Source organism: Panthera onca, chromosome C2 (genome assembly GCF_046562875.1).
Source record: "Panthera onca isolate mPanOnc1 chromosome C2, mPanOnc1 haplotype 2, whole genome shotgun sequence".
NCBI lineage: Eukaryota > Metazoa > Chordata > Mammalia > Carnivora > Felidae > Panthera > Panthera onca.
In genome coordinates, this window is record NC_138347.1 from 130,320,195 (window position 1) to 130,339,076 (window position 18,882).

The 18,882-nt window shown below is 35.1% G+C and overlaps 1 protein-coding gene and 1 non-coding gene across 3 annotated transcripts in view; both read right to left on the minus strand.

Moving 5' to 3' along the window:
• The window catches only part of DNAJC13 (DnaJ heat shock protein family (Hsp40) member C13), a 132,405-nt gene that overhangs the window by 48,891 nt on the left and 64,632 nt on the right, over window positions 1-18,882 (minus strand). The window contains exons 20-30 of one of the 2 annotated variants that reach the window (XM_060638667.3): window positions 18,481-18,624; window positions 14,809-14,823; window positions 14,146-14,228; window positions 12,625-12,778; window positions 9,306-9,409; window positions 9,059-9,218; window positions 6,523-6,585; window positions 5,353-5,454; window positions 3,573-3,677; window positions 2,558-2,760; window positions 1,390-1,474 (exon numbers count right to left, since the gene is read on the minus strand). In XM_060638667.3, coding sequence (XP_060494650.1) covers window positions 1,390-1,474; window positions 2,558-2,760; window positions 3,573-3,677; window positions 5,353-5,454; window positions 6,523-6,585; window positions 9,059-9,218; window positions 9,306-9,409; window positions 12,625-12,778; window positions 14,146-14,228; window positions 14,809-14,823; window positions 18,481-18,624 — 1,218 coding nt within the window. The remainder of the gene's footprint in view (window positions 1-1,389; window positions 1,475-2,557; window positions 2,761-3,572; window positions 3,678-5,352; window positions 5,455-6,522; window positions 6,586-9,058; window positions 9,219-9,305; window positions 9,410-12,624; window positions 12,779-14,145; window positions 14,229-14,808; window positions 14,824-18,480; window positions 18,625-18,882) is intronic. The other variant, XM_078432334.2, reaches the window with a different exon arrangement.
• LOC132684533 (U6 spliceosomal RNA) lies at window positions 7,087-7,192 on the minus strand. Its single transcript, XR_009612718.1, has one exon. It is a non-coding gene; the product is annotated as a U6 spliceosomal RNA (small nuclear RNA).

The window sequence follows — 18,882 nt, forward strand, 5'->3', positions numbered from 1 at the left end:
GTCTCCCAGAATACAGGAAATTAAAGAAAAATAAAATATGTTCTAAAAGTATTTTTTGAACTCAGTATATATAAAATATATACACTATTAAGAGCAGTTAGAGTTAAAAATTAAATTCTTCTCCTGAGTCATTTTAATTGTTCAGCTATTACTAGAGATTTTTTAGTTAATTTAAACGGACTCTTCCCCTCGAAAGCTTCATGTTATGCCAACTACATCATTTTTTTTTTCCCCAGTCATTCTTTCCTGGCCTGAAATTCAACAATGTTCGCATTCACTTCTTTCTTTTCAGTTCCCTGATTCTTGAAAATAATGCTTGGGAGAGGTAGATTTTCTAGGCCTTTATCTACATGTCCAGAAGAGAAGGCAAATCCCTCTTTTCATTCTACCTCACATAAGCAGCCACACAGTTCTCTAGGCTGGGGTGGATGGTGGGTTACAAGAAAGAACTGCAGTGTTCTTTCATGTAAGCACTGAAACAGAACGGTCCACAACAGAAAGGCATACAAATTTTGCAATGCTGATATGCTTAAGTAACAGAAGTCAGTGGGGGGTGGGGTGGGTAGTCAATAGGGTACTAGCACTGTATTTCAGAACTCTTTTTCATTATCAGTGACTTGCACAGGCACTTACTTACCTATCCATGAATGTAAAAATAAACAAACTAATTCTCCTTTCCCATTTTACATCAATGTTTAAGTGATATGTACAAACAGCAAAGTTACTGGCATATACTTTAAAGTCACATCATGTGTGGTTAATATAAAAAATGAGATTTAACAATAGGACACTCCATAGACAGGAGGGAAGCACTGACCTGAAATCTCTGGGACCTGACTTATTTGGATTTAATGCTAATCTGGAGATACCTTAATTCCAGAACAGCAGAATAATGAGGGGGGGAAAAAAGAAGAAAAGATACTTTAGTATATCCTGCATAATTCCAACTGAATGTACTGGATCAGCTGCTGTCCATGGAAACATTTAACTGAAAAGAGTCAAAACACTGAGGCAAACTGGCAAGACAGCTGTGATTATTTCTTGAGACACAGCCCAGCACATGTCCATTTCCAGCCCACTAGTGTGCTTCCCCAGAGTCCTAACTTCAATGGTGTGATTTTAAGAACGAATAAAGAAAACCTTCTGAAAATAATTCTGGACTCTGGGGGCTTCCCATGTTTAGGCTCTTGGATACACAATCTTCCACAGTTTATTCAGAATATCAACTCAATTAGAAGTAAACTAAATGTAAATCAAAGTTGAGGCTTTTTGGAAATGGAATAGACTACAATAAAAAAAAAAAAAAGACTAGTGTTCATAATAAAATTGAACAAGGGAGAATGATTCTTAAAATACTGTTTCTAATTTGATAACATAAAGGTAACTCACCTGAATGATATGGGGTAGGCAAGCGCTGTCTGATAGCAGTCTTTTCACTCTGGGTAGAGGCCGAATGATGGCATTATCTTGATCCCTAGAAAATATTTTCTAAGGTCGGCATTTAATATATCTATTAAAATTTGTATGTGCAGAGCATAGGACATTCTACTAGGCATGAAGCATGTTACCTTACTTTTTTGTTAATGAAGACTAAGCTCTCATACAGCTGGGAACATGATTAGGTATTTTGGTTTAAATCTATTTGGCTGCTTAATATGACTTCATTTCCTTCCATAAGATTTCCTTGAAAAACAGTACCCTAGAAGAGCCAGAGACTCTTATTTATTATTTAATTGATTAAACTTGGTGTTGTCCAACACACTGTCAGAGGATATTTCCCCCCAAAGGGCATATCAAACGTTGTTACATAAATTTAAACCTTAGTTTAACTACTCTCAGTATTTTCCACGTATAGCTTTAATTTTAATGCTACATTTTTTCTAAATGCTAATTGTATGCTTTCAAGTGTGATCTGAGTTTTAAAGAGAATTGGAACCATGAAAGCTTCAAGTGTTATAAAATTGATAGTCCCTCTGTAGTTTCCATCACAAAATATCCTTAGTACAGTAATAAACAAAATGATGCATATACAAATATTTTATAAAGATAGAAAAATTCCCTGCAACAGTTATAATTATCACTGTATAACAAACTCTCACCTTTACTGATAAAGTGGAACAAGACCTGGGGCAAGATGTGGGCTTAGGCTCAAGTTCTATACCAGGAGTGGCTAACGTGACAGATGAAGAGCTGCTGGTGGCACTCACCGCTGTCTAGGACTACAGTGTATTTATTTCAAATGTTCATGTCTGCTTCCTATGAATGTGACAATTGTTACTGTTGCCAGAGTGTAGCTAGTAAGCCTCAATTTGGTAGCTTCAGAGAAGTCTCCCAGAGAAAGTTACTTTCTAGCTACTTTATCAATATAATTTGCAAGTTATTTCTTCTGTTTCAAAAGCTCCAAAACTCAGCAGCATTCTCTCAAGGTCACAAAAGGAATATCTTTGCTCTAAATCACCAGACCAATCCCATGTTGTTACTGAGGAAGCACCCATTGGGAGAGAACAAGACATTTCAGAGTACCTCTTAACCATGGAAATGTTCAATTACATTTTACCTGCTTGGAAAATATCCACACATTGTGATCAACATGTTCAATATAAGGGTAGCAAGGTCAGTTTCATTTAGTACAGCCTGTCCACTGGCTAACAGACACCACTTAAGCTGAGGTATTGCCTGAAGTGGTCGCCATCCATCCATGCCTTGAGCCCAGCATCTGGTTTTTGCATTTAACATTCCTTTGGTCCACAATTCTTGCATCTAAATGAATGGAAAGCACCATTATTACAAACATGAATGAAGCAAAATGAAGTTTGCTAATGTCTTCTATTCTGTGATAAATACATGAACTATGGGAATTTACATGCAAGTGTACAATCAAAAAAACAGTAACAAACTTTTGTTGACAAGCCTTCAGGAACCTGAATTAGGTTACTGATGTAAGAAAATTACCATACAGTTGGCCAACCTGCAGAGCATAAAGAACATTGGAAAGAATGCAAACAGTAGGCAGATGGTAAAATGATCAAGATATAAACAAGCTAAAGGCTTGGTCTTCTATAAAACTATGTTTGGCTAAATTCCAACTGAGCCTGGGAGGGCAAGATCAAGTATCAGCAAACGTTAAGATGGAAATTATACCTGGATTGCACAGGCAACTTTCAATGAATTTCAGACTTCATATTAAAGTTTACCTGTTCATTCCATAATAGAGTGTTACAGTTTAAAAAGCTTATTAATACTTATAAGATTATAATACCTTATAACTATTAAGGTAGCAACTATTATTATTTTAAAATTCATTAAAAATCTGAATGCTACCTCCATAACAAGGGCCCATAAACAGTAAGGTTTGAAGACACGACTGTGTCTGCATGTCTGTGTGTTATGTGTGGTTCTTTAGAACTGCAAGCCATCTAATCCTTCATATGGAAAATGAATGGCAGAGCCGTTGGAGCTAATGATAGTAATTCAAACCATAGTTTAACAATCTTCAACACCCCTAAGTTTGCTAAGCAGCAGGGCATAAGAAAGACTAAGACCATCACAAAAAGTTCTTCTAAGACACAAACCTCATGAAATCCATATGGGCCACTCCTCTCTTTGTCTGCATTGCCAAAGTACCATTCCTTTTCACTCTCTCTTTTCATATCTGGAGCAGCTTCAATTACATTGCTCTAAGTTTTAAAAAGATTTAGTTATTTTCCAAGGCAGAAATCTAAGTGGCCAGATATCATAAAAAGTAACACAGTACTAATTTCCTGGGTTTACATTCCTTTAGAAAATCACCTTTCACATGACTTTTTCAGAGTTAAGGATCAGATGTCTGACCTAGTAGTTCAAAAAAGCTATTTCCTTATTAATATGCATTTGAAATAAATGGTTTCCTAAATTCACTTGGCAATAGAAGTTAAATTCAAAGACATCTACATTCCCTATGGTCATTAATAAATTCTTAGTACAATAACATTTTAGTAGCAAAGAATATTACAAATAACTATATAAATAAACACGTTAACCTTAAACCACAATGCTGAAAATCCTTAAATTCTTTTGAGGGGAAAAAACTCATCCAACTGAAAGTTTCAATAAGCATCTAAGATCAAAGAGTTAAAATACCAAAAATTTTTAATACTATTAAACACTTTCAATTTACTACCCTCGCTACAGATACTTATAATTTTATAGGTCAATGTTTATGAGAACCTAAGAGAAAAATTTTATGTAGTTAGTGTATTTTATTAAAACAAGGTTTTAACTACCCTATTAACTTTTGGTTTGATTCATATAGAGAGGCACAGCAAAGTGGTCAAGAGCAAAGACTTCCAGATTCTAACTCTGGCTGTTTCTTAATGCATGACTTTGGACAATACACTTGGCTTCTCTGTCCCACAATTTCTTCATCTGTAAAATGGGAGGTCTGTCATGGAATTTAAAGAGTTGATACATCATTGGGGCGCCTGGGTGGCTCAGTCGGTTGAGCATCCAACTTCGGATCAGGTCATGATCTCACGGTCTGGGGGTTCGAGCCCCACATCGGGCTCTGTGCTGACAGCTCAGAGCCTGGAGCCTGCTTTGGATTCTGTGTCTCCCTCTCTCTCTGCCCGTCCCCTGCTCGTGCTCTCTCAAAAATAAACATTAAAAATTTTTTCAAAGAGTGGGTATATCACGTATACAAGAATAGTACCTGGTATACTGTAATGCTATACATGCATTACAATTACTAGCATTTATCCCTGATAATAGAAAATGCCATATTCTAAATATTCATCAAATAGCACTTTTGTACACAATTCAGCCAAAAACTAAGACAGAATATCTCAAACCAGATTAAACAAAAACAAACCACCATAAATATCACCAAGCTAGGTATAGGTCTCTTGTACAAGTTAGGTGTCAGAAAAGGCCTTTTAGTAAAGACTTGCAGCTCTACCCTCTTACTGGCTGGTTTCAATAAGGGCTCCAGATTGCTAACGACAAAGTATATTCTCAGTGGCTAGAACTATAAGTTCTAGTTCCATAACTGATAGTCAGTTTAAATCTTAAAGATCACATTGCCTCAAAATAAGCCACATTAGAAATACCGTTACTTTAAAAGACAAGAGACACAAGAAAAATAAAACTGGATCAACACTGTCCATTTTAGACTGCTCTTATGGTTATTTTAACTTTTTGTGTGTGACCTAATCTCTTAGGCATTAGTTCTATCGTAATTATTGGATATCTTAATTATTGGCTATATTCATGGCCATGTATACTGACATGTTTTCATGTCAAATTTTTATGATTCTTTTGATCCTAAATTGTACTCGAAGACTATTAAACTTGTAAAATCTAGATAAGCATACATACTTGCAGTGGTACTGTAGCTCGGCTTACGTGGAGATGTGCAAGGGTAAGCAAGTCCACAAGGATCCTAATTCCATTTGAATCCATGAGATCCTTAACATTTCTCTGGAAGACAAAGACACTTTTACATAATTGAAAATGTTTCTTCCAAATAGGTACTTTTACTAAATCAAAAGACTCCCAAAGAAGAAAATATTTAGAATCTCGTTGGAAAGACTGACCTACAACTGATACTACTTAGTATTCAAGGAACATGAATTCGAGGAACACGAATTTAGATAAATGTGAAAAGGGCCAAGAGATCGCATAAGAATTTTTACTTAAACATATTCTGAGAAAATTAAAATAAAAATAAAGCCTAGCAGGAATAACACCCATGATAAACTCTCTGGTTCTCCAAGTATCCTGCATTTTCCTAGGTTATTTTTGTTAATAAACAGATTATAATCAGAAATAAAATATGGTATATTAAAAAACCTTTTAACGTTCCAGTTTGTTTTTGTAAACTTAAGGCAAAACTGGTAATTTCTTACAAGTTAGAAAGGTACAATTTAAATTTCCTTAAGACTTCTTAATTACACTTCATTTTAAAACATGTGCATCATTTTCTAAAGATGAGACTGAAACTAAGCAAGTTAAAATATAAAGATCTGCTCAGATTTCATCGCAACACCATATAATTGCAAAGTGATGCTATATTTACAACTATAAATTCTTGTTGGAAACAGTATGAGCCTATTAAAATGTCTTAAAAAGAAAATGTGAAGAGCTAATGGGAGTCTTCAGTTTATGTCTTCAAATTAATTATCATCAAAATAAACACTGAATAAATTAGAAACTTTCCATTTTATGTCAAACATTTGTTTTACTAAAAGTCCAATCTTAAAGAGTCCCTAAAGAATAATCGGATAATGATTTCATCCCTCATTATTCTTCATTCAGAATTTGATTAGTCTTAATTTATTTAGTATCTGTAAGAGTAGGACAGAATGTGCAGAGAATATCTGACAAAAAATTTTCACTCCGGTAGAGCACACTCCTTTCATCTAAAAGGAGAAACTAAGAAAAGAATCACATCTGGATAATTAACCCAAACTGTAATAATTTATTTTTTGTTATATACTTATGTGATTTATTTGAAAATAATTGCTTATTTAGGCAAAGATACTGCACCTTATTAAGGATCAACTTGTTAAGGAAGAGGATCAACCGATCTCGTTCAAGTTTGTCTGTGCACTAATGAAATAAATGAGAATTTAGTCAGAAGTGAGAGAAACACAAATTAAGATATCATCACCACTGGACAAAATCAACAACAGTCAATAAGAAATAGTGTCATCTTTTTTTTTTTTTTTTTTTTAAAGTAGGTTCTACACGTAGCATGGAGCCCAACGCAGGGCTTCAAATCACGATCCTGAGATCAAAACCTAAGCTGAGATCAAGATGCTTTGGCTAACTGAGCAACACAGGTGCCCCAAAATAAGATCTTTTAAACATCAAGAAAATGAGAGAAGACTGTAATTCATCAATGTCTTGCATTCTCTGCAATTTTATATAACTTATCCAATTTCCCTAGGAAGGCATTTATTTTATTTTTTCAATATATGAAGTTTATTGTCAAATTAGTTTCCATACAACACCCAGTGCTCATCCCAAAAGGTGCCCTCCTCAATACCCATCACCCACCCTCCCCTCCCTCCCACCCCCCATCAACCCTCAGTTTGTTCTCAGTTTTTAAAAAATATGGAACACTTCACGAATTTGCGTGTCATCCTTGCGCAGGGGCATGCTAATCTTCTCTGTATCGTTCCAATTTTAGTATATGTGCTGCCGAAGCTAGCACAGAAGGCATTTATTTTAAAAGTCAAAAACAGATATATAGCTTTAAGAATGTATATAAAAATGAAATAAATAAAAGAATTGGCCCAAATGATGTGAATGCAAACTGGTGCAGCCACTCTGGAAAACAGTATGGAGGTTCCTCAAAAAACTAAAAACAGAACTACCCTACGACCCAGCAATTGCACTACTAGGCATTTATCCCCGGGATACAGGTGTGCTGTTTCGAAGGGACACATGCACCCCATGTTTATAGCAGCACAATCAACAATGGCCAAAGTATGGAAAGAGCCCAAATGTCCATCGATGAATAAATGGATAAAGAAGATGTGGTATATATATACAATGGAGTATTACTTGGCAATCAAAAAGAATGAAATCTTGCCATTTGCAACTACATGGATGGAACTGAAGGGTATTACGCTAAGTGAAATTAGAGAAAGACAAGCATATGACTTCACTCATGTGTGGACTTTAAGATTAGACAAAACAGATGAACATAAGGGAGGGGACACAAAAATAATATAAAAACAGGGAGGGGTACAAAATATGACACTCATAAATATGGAGAACAAACTGAGGGTTACTGGAGGGGTTGTGGGAGGGAGGGGATGGGCTAAATAGGTAAGGGCACTAAGGAATCTACTCCTGAAATCATTGTTTCACTATATGCTAACTAGTTTGGATGTAAATTTAAAAAAAAAAAAAAAAAAAAAAAAAGAATTGGCCCAAATGATACTTCTCAAGTAAATATTCTAAAGAATGATTAATGATGTGTCACATAAATCACATCATGATGAACACAAAACAAGAAGGAAAAATATATCTACCTAAAATTACAAATGCTATGCCACAAATACTCAGGTTCACTGGAGTAACAGTGAATTGGAATTCAATAGTACAAACTGGTATAACAGCAAAGAAAGATTTTTCATCTGGTTATGTTATTTCCTAGGTACATTTTGTAACCTTATCCAGAATCAGTTTCTTAATGTACAAAGCATGACTGACACATAAGGTAACTATAACAAGCATTGATTATAAAAACCATTTAAAAATTGGTGAAATAGGGGCACGCGGGCGGCCAAATGTCTGACTTCCACTCAGGTCATGATCTCGCGGTCCGTGAGTTCGAGCCCCGCGTCAGGCTCTTTGCTGACAGCTCAGAGCCTGGAGCCTATTTCAGATTCTGCGCCTCCCTCTCTCTCTGCCCCTCCCCAATTTATGCTCTCTCATTCTCTCTCAAAAAATGAATAAACATTAAAAATTTTTAAATAAAAATTGGTAAAATGGTGCAAAGGCAGTTCACTGAAATTTAAATGGTTAAATGTAAGAGAAAGAGAAGCACAAATGAAAGAACAAAGTGTTTATACTGCAATAAGTAGGTAACACTCAAATTTGGGCTGCACTAGATGAATGGATCAGTATGTTCTTTCCCCCAGCCAAGCTCAAGTGTCAAATGACAAACTTTCTAAAATGTGCTAACTCAAGGTTCCCTTTTTTTGGTTACCACTGTAGTTCTAAAAAGTTTTACTATCTTCACACTTTGAAATTTAGTATGCTAGCATCATTTAAGACTTTTTCCAAAGTGGAAAACCAAATATACACACAAATCTAAGAGTCACTATTTCTTTTACACACCTGTCCAGCTCATCCATACTTCACTGACATGGACAAACACTAACCCATTTATTAGTCATTTTCCTATTCATCTAACATATTTAATTGAGTATTAAGTAAATTACACAAAAACTCATGCAGAAAGTTATGGTAACAATGTAATCAAACAGAATTTACATTTAGTTTTAAAAATGTAACAAGTACCCCAAATGCACTACCACATAGCAATTTCCTTAAATGATATCCTTACCCTCTCTAACATTCCAATGATATATCTCGTATCTGTAAAGGGTCCTATTTCTTCATGACATCTGCCATAAACAATAGCAAGGGCTTGTAAACATAAACACTTCATGTTTACTTTTGGGGTGAGAAGGAAACGATGATAGAGCTCATTGAAAAACTCATACCTAGATTAAAAAAAAAAAGTTCACAATAGAATTAGCCATGAAACTACTAGTGAAAACAAGTACAACAAGATATGAAGAGTAGCTTACGATCTCTTAATTGATCCACTTTCTTCATTCTCATCTTCCTCCAATAGTAACCTCAGGTAATAGTCTCCTATTTTGATTTCCTCTGCGAGGCACTCATATTTAACCTTTATTAATAAATGCAAATTAGATTATTTTAGTTTACAGGAAGTTTTTGACAGTTTCCACAGAATCACTTCTCAAATTCTGTTCAGAGCTTTTTTCTTTTCTTGTTAAGATCACCTTTAACAGAAAAAAAAAAGTCATCATTTCTTAAAATATCTGGTAATTATGATTAATATGACCCACTATTTTAGGTAAGTGTTAAAGAGCAGAAATTACATACCAATTTTATGAATATGAAACTTGCTGATAAAAACTTCCACAGGACTATATGGTATTAATGAGGTTTAAGGGAAGGAAAACTCAAAACACTGTTAACAGATTATCTGCTTCATTCCCTTCTCAGTTTGCCATGACCAACTACAGAGTAAATGATCCGGCATCATACACGGCTTGTGCAATTCACACAAGGAACCTCAGGTTTCCCTCATCTCCCAACATATCAACTACATTTTATGGTGTAATTTTTGTTTTGTTTTGTTTTGTTTTGTTTGAGAGAGAGAGAGAGAGAGAGAGAGAGAGAGAGAGAGAGAGAGAGAATCCCAAGCAGGGTCCATGCTCAGTGCAGAGCCCAAAGTGGGGCTTGATCCTAGGACCCTGGAATCATAACCTGAGCTGAAATCAAGAGCCAGACAATCAAGTGACTGAGCCACCCAGACGACCCTATTGTATATTTTTATTTACTCATTCTCTGTATGTCAAATTACCCCAGATTACAAAAGAGGTGATACATGAAGGAGGAGCCCATGATCAGGAGCTAAGGCGGCACCATAACCCTTGTATTCAGACTATTACAAAAAGGAATTCCTTGACCAGATTATTATTAAATTCTTTTTGCAAAGCCTAAAATAACTGATTTCTAAAAATATAAGTTATATAAAATCATGCATGCACACACACACATTTCACTTTCTATAAATTCTGAGCATTCAATTCATTCAACTTCTATCTATTAAGCATATAATACTGTGTGTGCCATGCACTGTTCTAGTCATCAGGGATACAGCAATAAACAAACATAAAAATTACTGTCCTTATAGGAGCAGCAGATAAAAAAGTAAAATATGGGGGCACCTGGGTAGCTCAGTCGGTTAAGTGTCTGACTCTTGGTTTCGGCTCAGGTCATGATCTCATGGTTTGTGAGATCAAGCCCCCTGTCAGGCTTGCTAACAGTGCCAGAGCCTGCCTGGAATTCGCTCTCTTCTCTCTGTGCCCCTCTCATCGTGCACATGTATATATGCTCTCAAAATAAATAAATATTTTAAAAAGTAAAGTATAATTAACAGTTGGGTGACAGTGCTATGGTGAAATAAGGCAGGGAAAAAGGACAGTGTGTGTGCTTATGCGGGGGGGGGGGGGGGGGGGGGGGGAGGGATATCCATGTACAAAGAGGGCTGCATGTTTAAACAGACTCGCAGACTCGCCAGGAAGGGTCTATTCAGATGATGATATGCAGGAAAAGACCTGAAGGAGAAAACAAGTTGTGAGGCTATCCAGGAAAAATAATATTTTAGTTAAGCAGGAATACCAAGCAGAAAGACCTTGAATCAAGAACGTGAATTTGGTGTTTCCAGGGAAGTCAGTGTTGCTGGAGCAAAAGTGAAAGGCTCAGTAGTAGAACATGAGAACAAAGAAACAATGCTGCGGGTCAGGGGGTGCACAGATCCTGTAAGTCATTTCAAGGACCCAGGCTTTGACAAAGTAAGATGGGAAGTGACAGTGACAGAAGCACCAGAGGGCTCTGGTGAGCACAGGAGAGACATGATCTACTTACATTTTAACAAGATCATAATGCTGCTATGTTGATAACATTACAGGGAGGCAAGAGTGGAAGCAGATATACTGATATAACCCCATAGAGAGAAAATGGTTGGGTTCTGGATCAATTTGGAGGATGCACTGAATAGGATTTGCTGATAAATTAGGTTTGGGGTGTAAGAGAAAAGATGACTTCAAGGGTTTTGACTAGAAAATAAGGAGGAGCCATTATCTAAGATCAAAAAGACTACAAGAAAAGTAGGTTTAGGGAAAGAATAAGAGCACAGTTTAAGAGCTATACTCTAGAAGCTTACTAGATATCCAATTAGAAGATAAAAGTATGAGGTTGGGGCATCTGGGTGGCTCAGTCAGTAAAGCATCCAACTTAGACTCAGGTCATGATCTCACGGCTTGTGGGTTCGAGCTCCGCGTCCGGCTCTGTGTGACAGTTCAGAGCCTGGAGCCTGCTTCTGATTCTGTGTCCCTCTCTCTCTCTGCTCCTCCCTGGCTTGTGGTCTCTCTCTCCCTCTCTCTCTCTCTCAAGAATAAATATTAAAAAATTGTTTCTAAAGATAAAAGTATGAGGTCAAGAAAAAGAAAACCTGAGCTAAAAATATGGAAGCCACCAGCAAATAAAAAATACTGGAAGCCATGAGAATGGTGAAGATCACTGAGACAATGAATATAAGTAAGGGGTCCAAGCACTGGTCCACTGGGACAATTTAGCAGTTGGGGAAATAAGACAAATGAACAAAGAAGGAGGAATGCACCGTGAAGGAGGAGAAAATCCAGGAGAACACAGGGTCCCAAAACCAAGTAAAGGAAGTTTTTCAAGGAGGAGAGAATGAGCACAAATTGTTTTATTTTGGAAATGCAGTTGAATTCAAGATCAAAGCCTGTGGGGTCATGAGTAGGTTCATATTTACAGCTGTTATGAGAGTTTACATTATACACACAAATAAGATTATCTACCACCACCATTTTTTTTTTTTTTTACCAACATGTTTCTTGATCTTGTTTTGTTGTTCTTCACATCAATATTTTAATAGAAAAGGAAAATATGGCCACATTCACAAAACTACCACAAAAAAATTAAACAAGGTACAAATAGAAGGAAAAAGGGAGAACAGGCTATGTTTTAATGGAGAAAAAAAAAAATCTAAGGAGAAAAAAAACAAGCAAAGAACAGATCTGGAAAGTACAGGATCCAATTCATTAACCCTCTACATGGTTTTCAGGCACAAAGCTGAGTTACTTAACATAAGTAATTTTAAGTTTTTGTCTCAGGCAAATGTTAAAATTTTCTTTTAACATTTTAACATTTCTTTAACATATTTTCCCCACAAAATTAAGAAGGAAAGGTAAAAATGTTATATAACCACAAATCTTAAAAAAAAAAAAAAAACCTCCAAAAATAACATGTGCTTTAAAAAAAAATTAATATTACAAAGCTAAACTTTACCTCAAATTCATGGTGGTTCCAAGAGATCACATTAGCACTACCAAGCTCTCTATCAATATTAAATGCTCTCATTTCAGATTCAAGACTATCTCTCAGTTCTTCTCGTGTTTTGAAATTCCAAATTAGGTTTGACTTGGCATGATCCTGACCAAACCTATGTATATAATCAGAAAATAGTAGTAAACGATAAACTTTTTAAAAATCTATAAATACCCCTTATTACATTTTATAGTAAAAAAAACAGTGGAATTAATAAACTCCAAGAAGTATAATAAAGAAAATAAAATCTCTGTAAAGTACAGTACAATATAGAGTCTTGGTGACAGGTATCAGATACACACCGTAATATTCTTTGACCTTTTTTGTGTATTTTCAAGCTTTCATAATAAAATGCTAGCGGAAAAAAATGAACCTGAACTGTAAAACAAATCTGTGTAGATTTCAAACCAAGGAACTGTTATTTCAATTTCAGTATTTATTACTGGTATAAATTCCAGTCAGAAAATAATTATAATCAAAAATCAAATTTCACATTGGAGATAATAATTTCTGAACTATGGAGTGTGAAGTGTGTAGGATGAGCAACATTCTAGATGAGAACGTTACAAACTACCTAAGGAAGAATATGTCTAAACTGCCAAACTCAGATTGGTATTTACAAAATATCTTCCTTTTGTTCCTGGAATAATTTAACTTGTGATAAACTTGGACCCAGGTCTGAACTGGAGGTAGAGGGGCATCATATCCTTTTCACTTTCATTCTGCAACCCTTCTAGAAAGTCTAATGTCAGAATTCCAAGACAGTTCTAGGGAAGACAACATAAAAGAATTCCTGAGGAAGAAACCAATACTCTTAAGGCCATACTATATACTATACTATATGCTTTAAAAGTATATTTTGGGAAGTATATTATATATAAAAGTATATTTGGGAAGTTTCCAAAGCAAAGCAGTATTTTCCTTTATTAGCCAAGGTATAATCAATGTCAGCTTCCAGAGTAAGTACAGTAAGTTATCCCCAAAAGTTTAGCAAATCCCCAAAATGTTTCTAAGTCTTTCAGTGTGTATATATCTGTGTGTGTTTGGGGTGGAGGAACAGGAGGCAGGAGCAGTAGATGGAGAGAAGGGGTCAATAGATCAGAAAGGCTGGACAAGTATAAAAAGGCCAGCTAAGCTGGATACCCATTTACCTCAAGTCTCCTTATGTTTTCATCCATCTACCTCTTTTAAGACCCCATTTCTTACAAGGCTTAAAGGTTGTAATGCTTAAACTGATTATCTCAAAGCCTTAATAAAATTTTAAAAGTGACTTTAGCTCCTCAGACAACCAACACTCTATAAAAGACATTAATTTTATGGAAGCATCACTAATCATACCGATCTTAACAGTTACAGTTTTTTAACTTCATGCTGTAAAAGTACTCATCGCATAAGTACTAGTTTCATGCAAGAAAAACCTATGATGATTCCTCTAATGGCAATGCCAAATTCTATCTGTTGGAAGAGAGGCTTTAAGTTTACCTGTAATAGAAGAGATCCCAATTTGCTTCTATTTTTATTCTTTGTCTTCTCTTCCGAAGAACAACTGGCTTTTGATTTATATTCTGGAAAAACAAAAACAAAAACAAAAAACTTCATAGTGCTCAATCTGGGACTACCAAATAGGCTCAGTCAGAAAATCATCACTTTTTAAGTGATGAGAGACATTTCCTACATCAAATTTTGGCAGAAACAAGTTAATGAAGCAAAATCTATAAAATATGAATATAAAATATTAGATTATTTCACAAAATACTACTGTGCTAGCAGGTATTTCCACAGTGTTGTTGAAATATTTTCCATTGTAGCCTAAAGTTGTTCCAACACCAAATTGTTACAGTTTACAGTGATGACTGATAAAATTTATGAGTCAAAAACAGTGACTTGTTTTAAACATTTACATGCAGTTAATACACAAGTCATGGGAAAATAATAAATGCAAAAGATTATAGGTTATTAAACTGCCACCAAAGCCATAATGCGCAAGTATAAATTGAAATAGCTAACAGACAAGAAATAAGAATCTACATTCAGACACGTGAGGTGAGACTTGAATTTAATTTATTAGACAAAGAATCTCAAAGACAACTCCACATGCCAGGCAGTTTAATGCATTTCACACATGTAGCAGGGACTTAAACTCACCATATTGTTTCTGTCCTGAATTTAATTGTAAAAAGGAAAAAATAAAAGTTTTAAAGAAAATAAAAATAACAGAGTGAGCGTGAGTTAAGCTGTATCTATCACACAAATTCCATGAGGTTGTCACCAATACAAATTACCTTCACCTTAAGACACCTGCTTCTCTAAGTCTGTGACTCAGATTTTAGGCAGTCATAAACCCATTTGAGAATTCAAAGAAAGCAATGGCCTCCTATTCCAGAGAAAGACATACATAAGGTTTATAACTGGAGGGTAAGATTTCAAGGATTTCTTGAAGTCTATATATGGGCTGGCAGTTAGGTATCTCTGCTCCAAGTAAAACCTGTAGATACGGCAGATGTTAAAATTCTAGTCCTTAATGTGACAGAACCAAAAAGTAGAAAGTATTATAAATTAAAACATGAAAGTGTAACTTCATTAAAGAAGTGGCAAATTACCTAAAATAAAGCAAGAAAACAGGCCAGATGACATAAAAAGAATAAAGGCTAAATGAGTAATGAATTTTAAAAAGTAAATGCTGTTTGAAAAATAAAATCTATTGGTTACATAAGGAAATGTCTCCTACAAAGTTGTAATTCTGTGCACTCTCATGAAAACTCATGTAAAGTGACTTGAATAAAGCAATAAATAATTCAAAAATTTAGTTTATTGATAAACCTTTCTCTAAAACTTGTAATTAAGGAGCACTTTCTTCAATTTCCCCTGCTCTCAGGACAAAAAGCTGGGGGTCCAGAGTAGTGAAAACGTAAATGCTATACATAAAAAATACAACCAGCTCTCCATAAACAGAGCTCATGGACTCAGAAACTTAGGCTAAAACCCTTAACTAGCTAAACAAATTCCTCAACTAAAAAAAAAAAAAAAAAAAAAAAAAAAAAAAAAAAAAAAAAAAAATTATTAAATAAAAGTAATTTTATACATTAGCCAAAGATTATTAATTGGACACAGAACATTAGCTACAAATGAAATTGACTTACTAAACGTTCTGATTATATAAGAAATGCCGTTCATTTCAAGGCTAGCCAGTTAATCTTGACAATGGTTAGTTTTCAGACTAGCTAAAGCACATGATCATTCCATATATGGGTGTTAATATTTCTACAAAGAAAATAGTCACAAAGATTATTCACTGTTTTCTAAAGAAATTAATGTTAAAAATAGTACCATGGCAAAAATAATCCATTTGCTACCAAAACAGTTTCTTGACCAGCATATATACTGGGCATCATTTTTTGCTCAACATTTCAGATAACACTCGTAAATGAAACCAATAGACCAATAAAACATTATTTATGTTAAAAAATATATTCTTTTCCCTCTGAATTGTTCTCTTTAAATAACAAATGCTTCAGGGCACCTGGGTGGCTCAGTCGGTTAAGCATCTGACCTCAGCTCAGGTCATGATCTCGTGAGTTCGAGCCCTGCGTGGGCTCTGTGCATACAGCTCTGAGTCTGGAGCCTGCTTCAGATTCTGTGTCTCCTCCTCTCTCGGACCCTCCCATGCTCATTCTCATGCTCTGTCTCTCAATAATAAATAAATGTTAAAAAAATTTTTTTTAAATAACAAATGCTATCCACATTTAGAACTAAAATAAAGTAACTTTGTGCTAAAACTTATGCTGGATAAATGTTACGTATGAAAGCTGATTCCAATAACTTATTTTCAGTTAGATAATTATATCCAACAGCTTGAATAACTATTATTTTAGAAATGGGCTTAACTACGTGAAGTCAGCTCCTAATTTTTTATTAACTGAAAATCATTTATATCCCTATTTATATATTTTTGACTTTCCAAATGTAACAGCAATATTATCATGACCAGATATGTATACAGTGTTTCTATTGTTACTTTGTTATAAATAAAAAAGCAAAGCAACACTACAGAACAGAGAAGGGAGATACTCTTATTCTGATTTTATGAAAGAGGAAAGTAATGTTCTGAAAACCTGTAACTTATGTTTGGGGTTAATAAATGATAAAACTAAGGGTGCTTGGGTGGCTCAGTCAGTTAAGTATTTGATTCTTGATTTTAGCTCAGGTCATGATTTCACATGATTTCACTCACAGTTTGTGAGTTTGAGCCCCACAGGGGGCTCTGCACTGACAGTGTGGAGCCTGCTTAGGATATTCATATTCTCTCTCTCTCTCTCTCTCTCTCTCCTTTCCACAGTCTCTCCCCCCATGCCCAAAATAAATGAATAAACTTAAAACAAAATAAAACTAGGCTGAGATGTAGGTTAAACAGTTCAACCTTCAGTATTTTCACTATCGTAGCCATTCAGAAAGCCTATCTAGTGATTCTTTATATTGCATATGCCACTCACACAAATCAGCACGAACGCATTTATGCTCAAGCTCTAAAGAACTGAATTTTGGTCTCATTTTCACATAGACACACAAGACTGTTATGTTCTGCTACACCTGATGCCTTATGTTTGGAAGTTCTGGAAATTCATAAGAAACCTGTTTAACAAGATATTTATATTACTTTCTCTGTATAAAGAAATAGCTACCATAAGCGAAAAGATGCTTAAAAGCAAAGAATCTCAGTGTGGTTAACAAAAACTGTAAGACCAAGTCAACTTTTATAGTTGACTTAACCACTGCACATTACATCCTAGAGAGAAGAGTGTATTACTGAAATTAGGTTCTACTGATTATATATACTACATGCTGAGGAATCAGACCTGACCTGATTTGAGGAGCTAATATTGAAATTTAAGTACATACAGTAAGTTTAATTTAAAAATATGAAACTTATGGGGTGCCTGTGTGGCTCAGTCGGTTGAGCAACTGACTTTGGCTCAGGTCATGATCTCACAGCTTGTGGGTTTGAGCTCTGCATCAGGCTCTGTGCTGTCAGTTTGGAGCCTGGAGCCTGCTTCGGATTCTGTGTCTCCCTCTCTCTCAGTCTCTCTCAAATCAGTCTCTCTCAAAAATAAACAAACATTAAAAAAATGTTTTTTAATAAGTAAATATATATATTTATACGTGAATATATATATATATAATATACATATTATATATATATATATTCGTGAAACTTATTACCAAAACACTGGTCTGGCTAGCTCTGAATAAAAATGCTAAACAAGAAGAGCACCTTTACTTTTATAGCTATAAAATAAAATTCAGAGGGGTGCCTGGGTCACTCAGTTGTTAAGCATCTGACTTTGGCTCAGGTCATGATCTCACAGTTTGTGAGCTCAAGCCCCACTTTGGGTACAAATGAGCCCTACTTCTCTCCTTCTTTCTCTGCCCCTCCTGGGACTCTCTCTCTCTGTCCCTCACACAATTGCACGCACGTGCTTTCCCTCAAAAAATAAAGTTAAAATAAAAGTAAAATTCAGAGAAGGAAGAAAAAGAGATAACATATGGATAAAGAAGTATAGGAACTGAAAACATGGAAGAAAACTTAAGAGTGAAATTTTACATTCAATTTAATATAAAATACCTAAGTAAAAACCTAATCACAGATTCTTAAAACTATGAATTAAGAAAAACTTATATAAAAATATGAATCAATTAGGTGACATTTCTTCGTATGTGCAATCAGAAATACTGGACTACCATCTCTGTGAACAGGAACAACGAACGTAAGCCTGGGACATACAGAAGTGCTAGAAGTTTGGACGCAGATTTTATTTTTACCTCTTTTTGTGCAATGCCCATTCTATCCCTCCAGTGCATCAACACAAGATCTACTTTTTCTTTGGCAAATTTTTCAACTTCCTTAGCAGCTTTCCCAGCTAGTCTTTGCCATTCTGGAACTTTATTAAATTTTCCATACTGATCCTGTAAAACAATGTTAAAATCCATTACAGTCCTGTTTGTAAATTTATTTTTAAAATCTAAGTAAAGCTGAGTCACACTATTTGTTTTACATGATAAAATACATACTGGATGTTGGGGGCTCAGTGAAGAAACAAAGTGAAAATTTCTACAATAAATTACACTTTTGTCCAAGAAATCTTAACTTTTCTGCTTAAGTTTCAAGATGATTCCTATGTGAGGGGTGGTGGGATGTGAATGGGAGATGGGTGCAAATAGAAA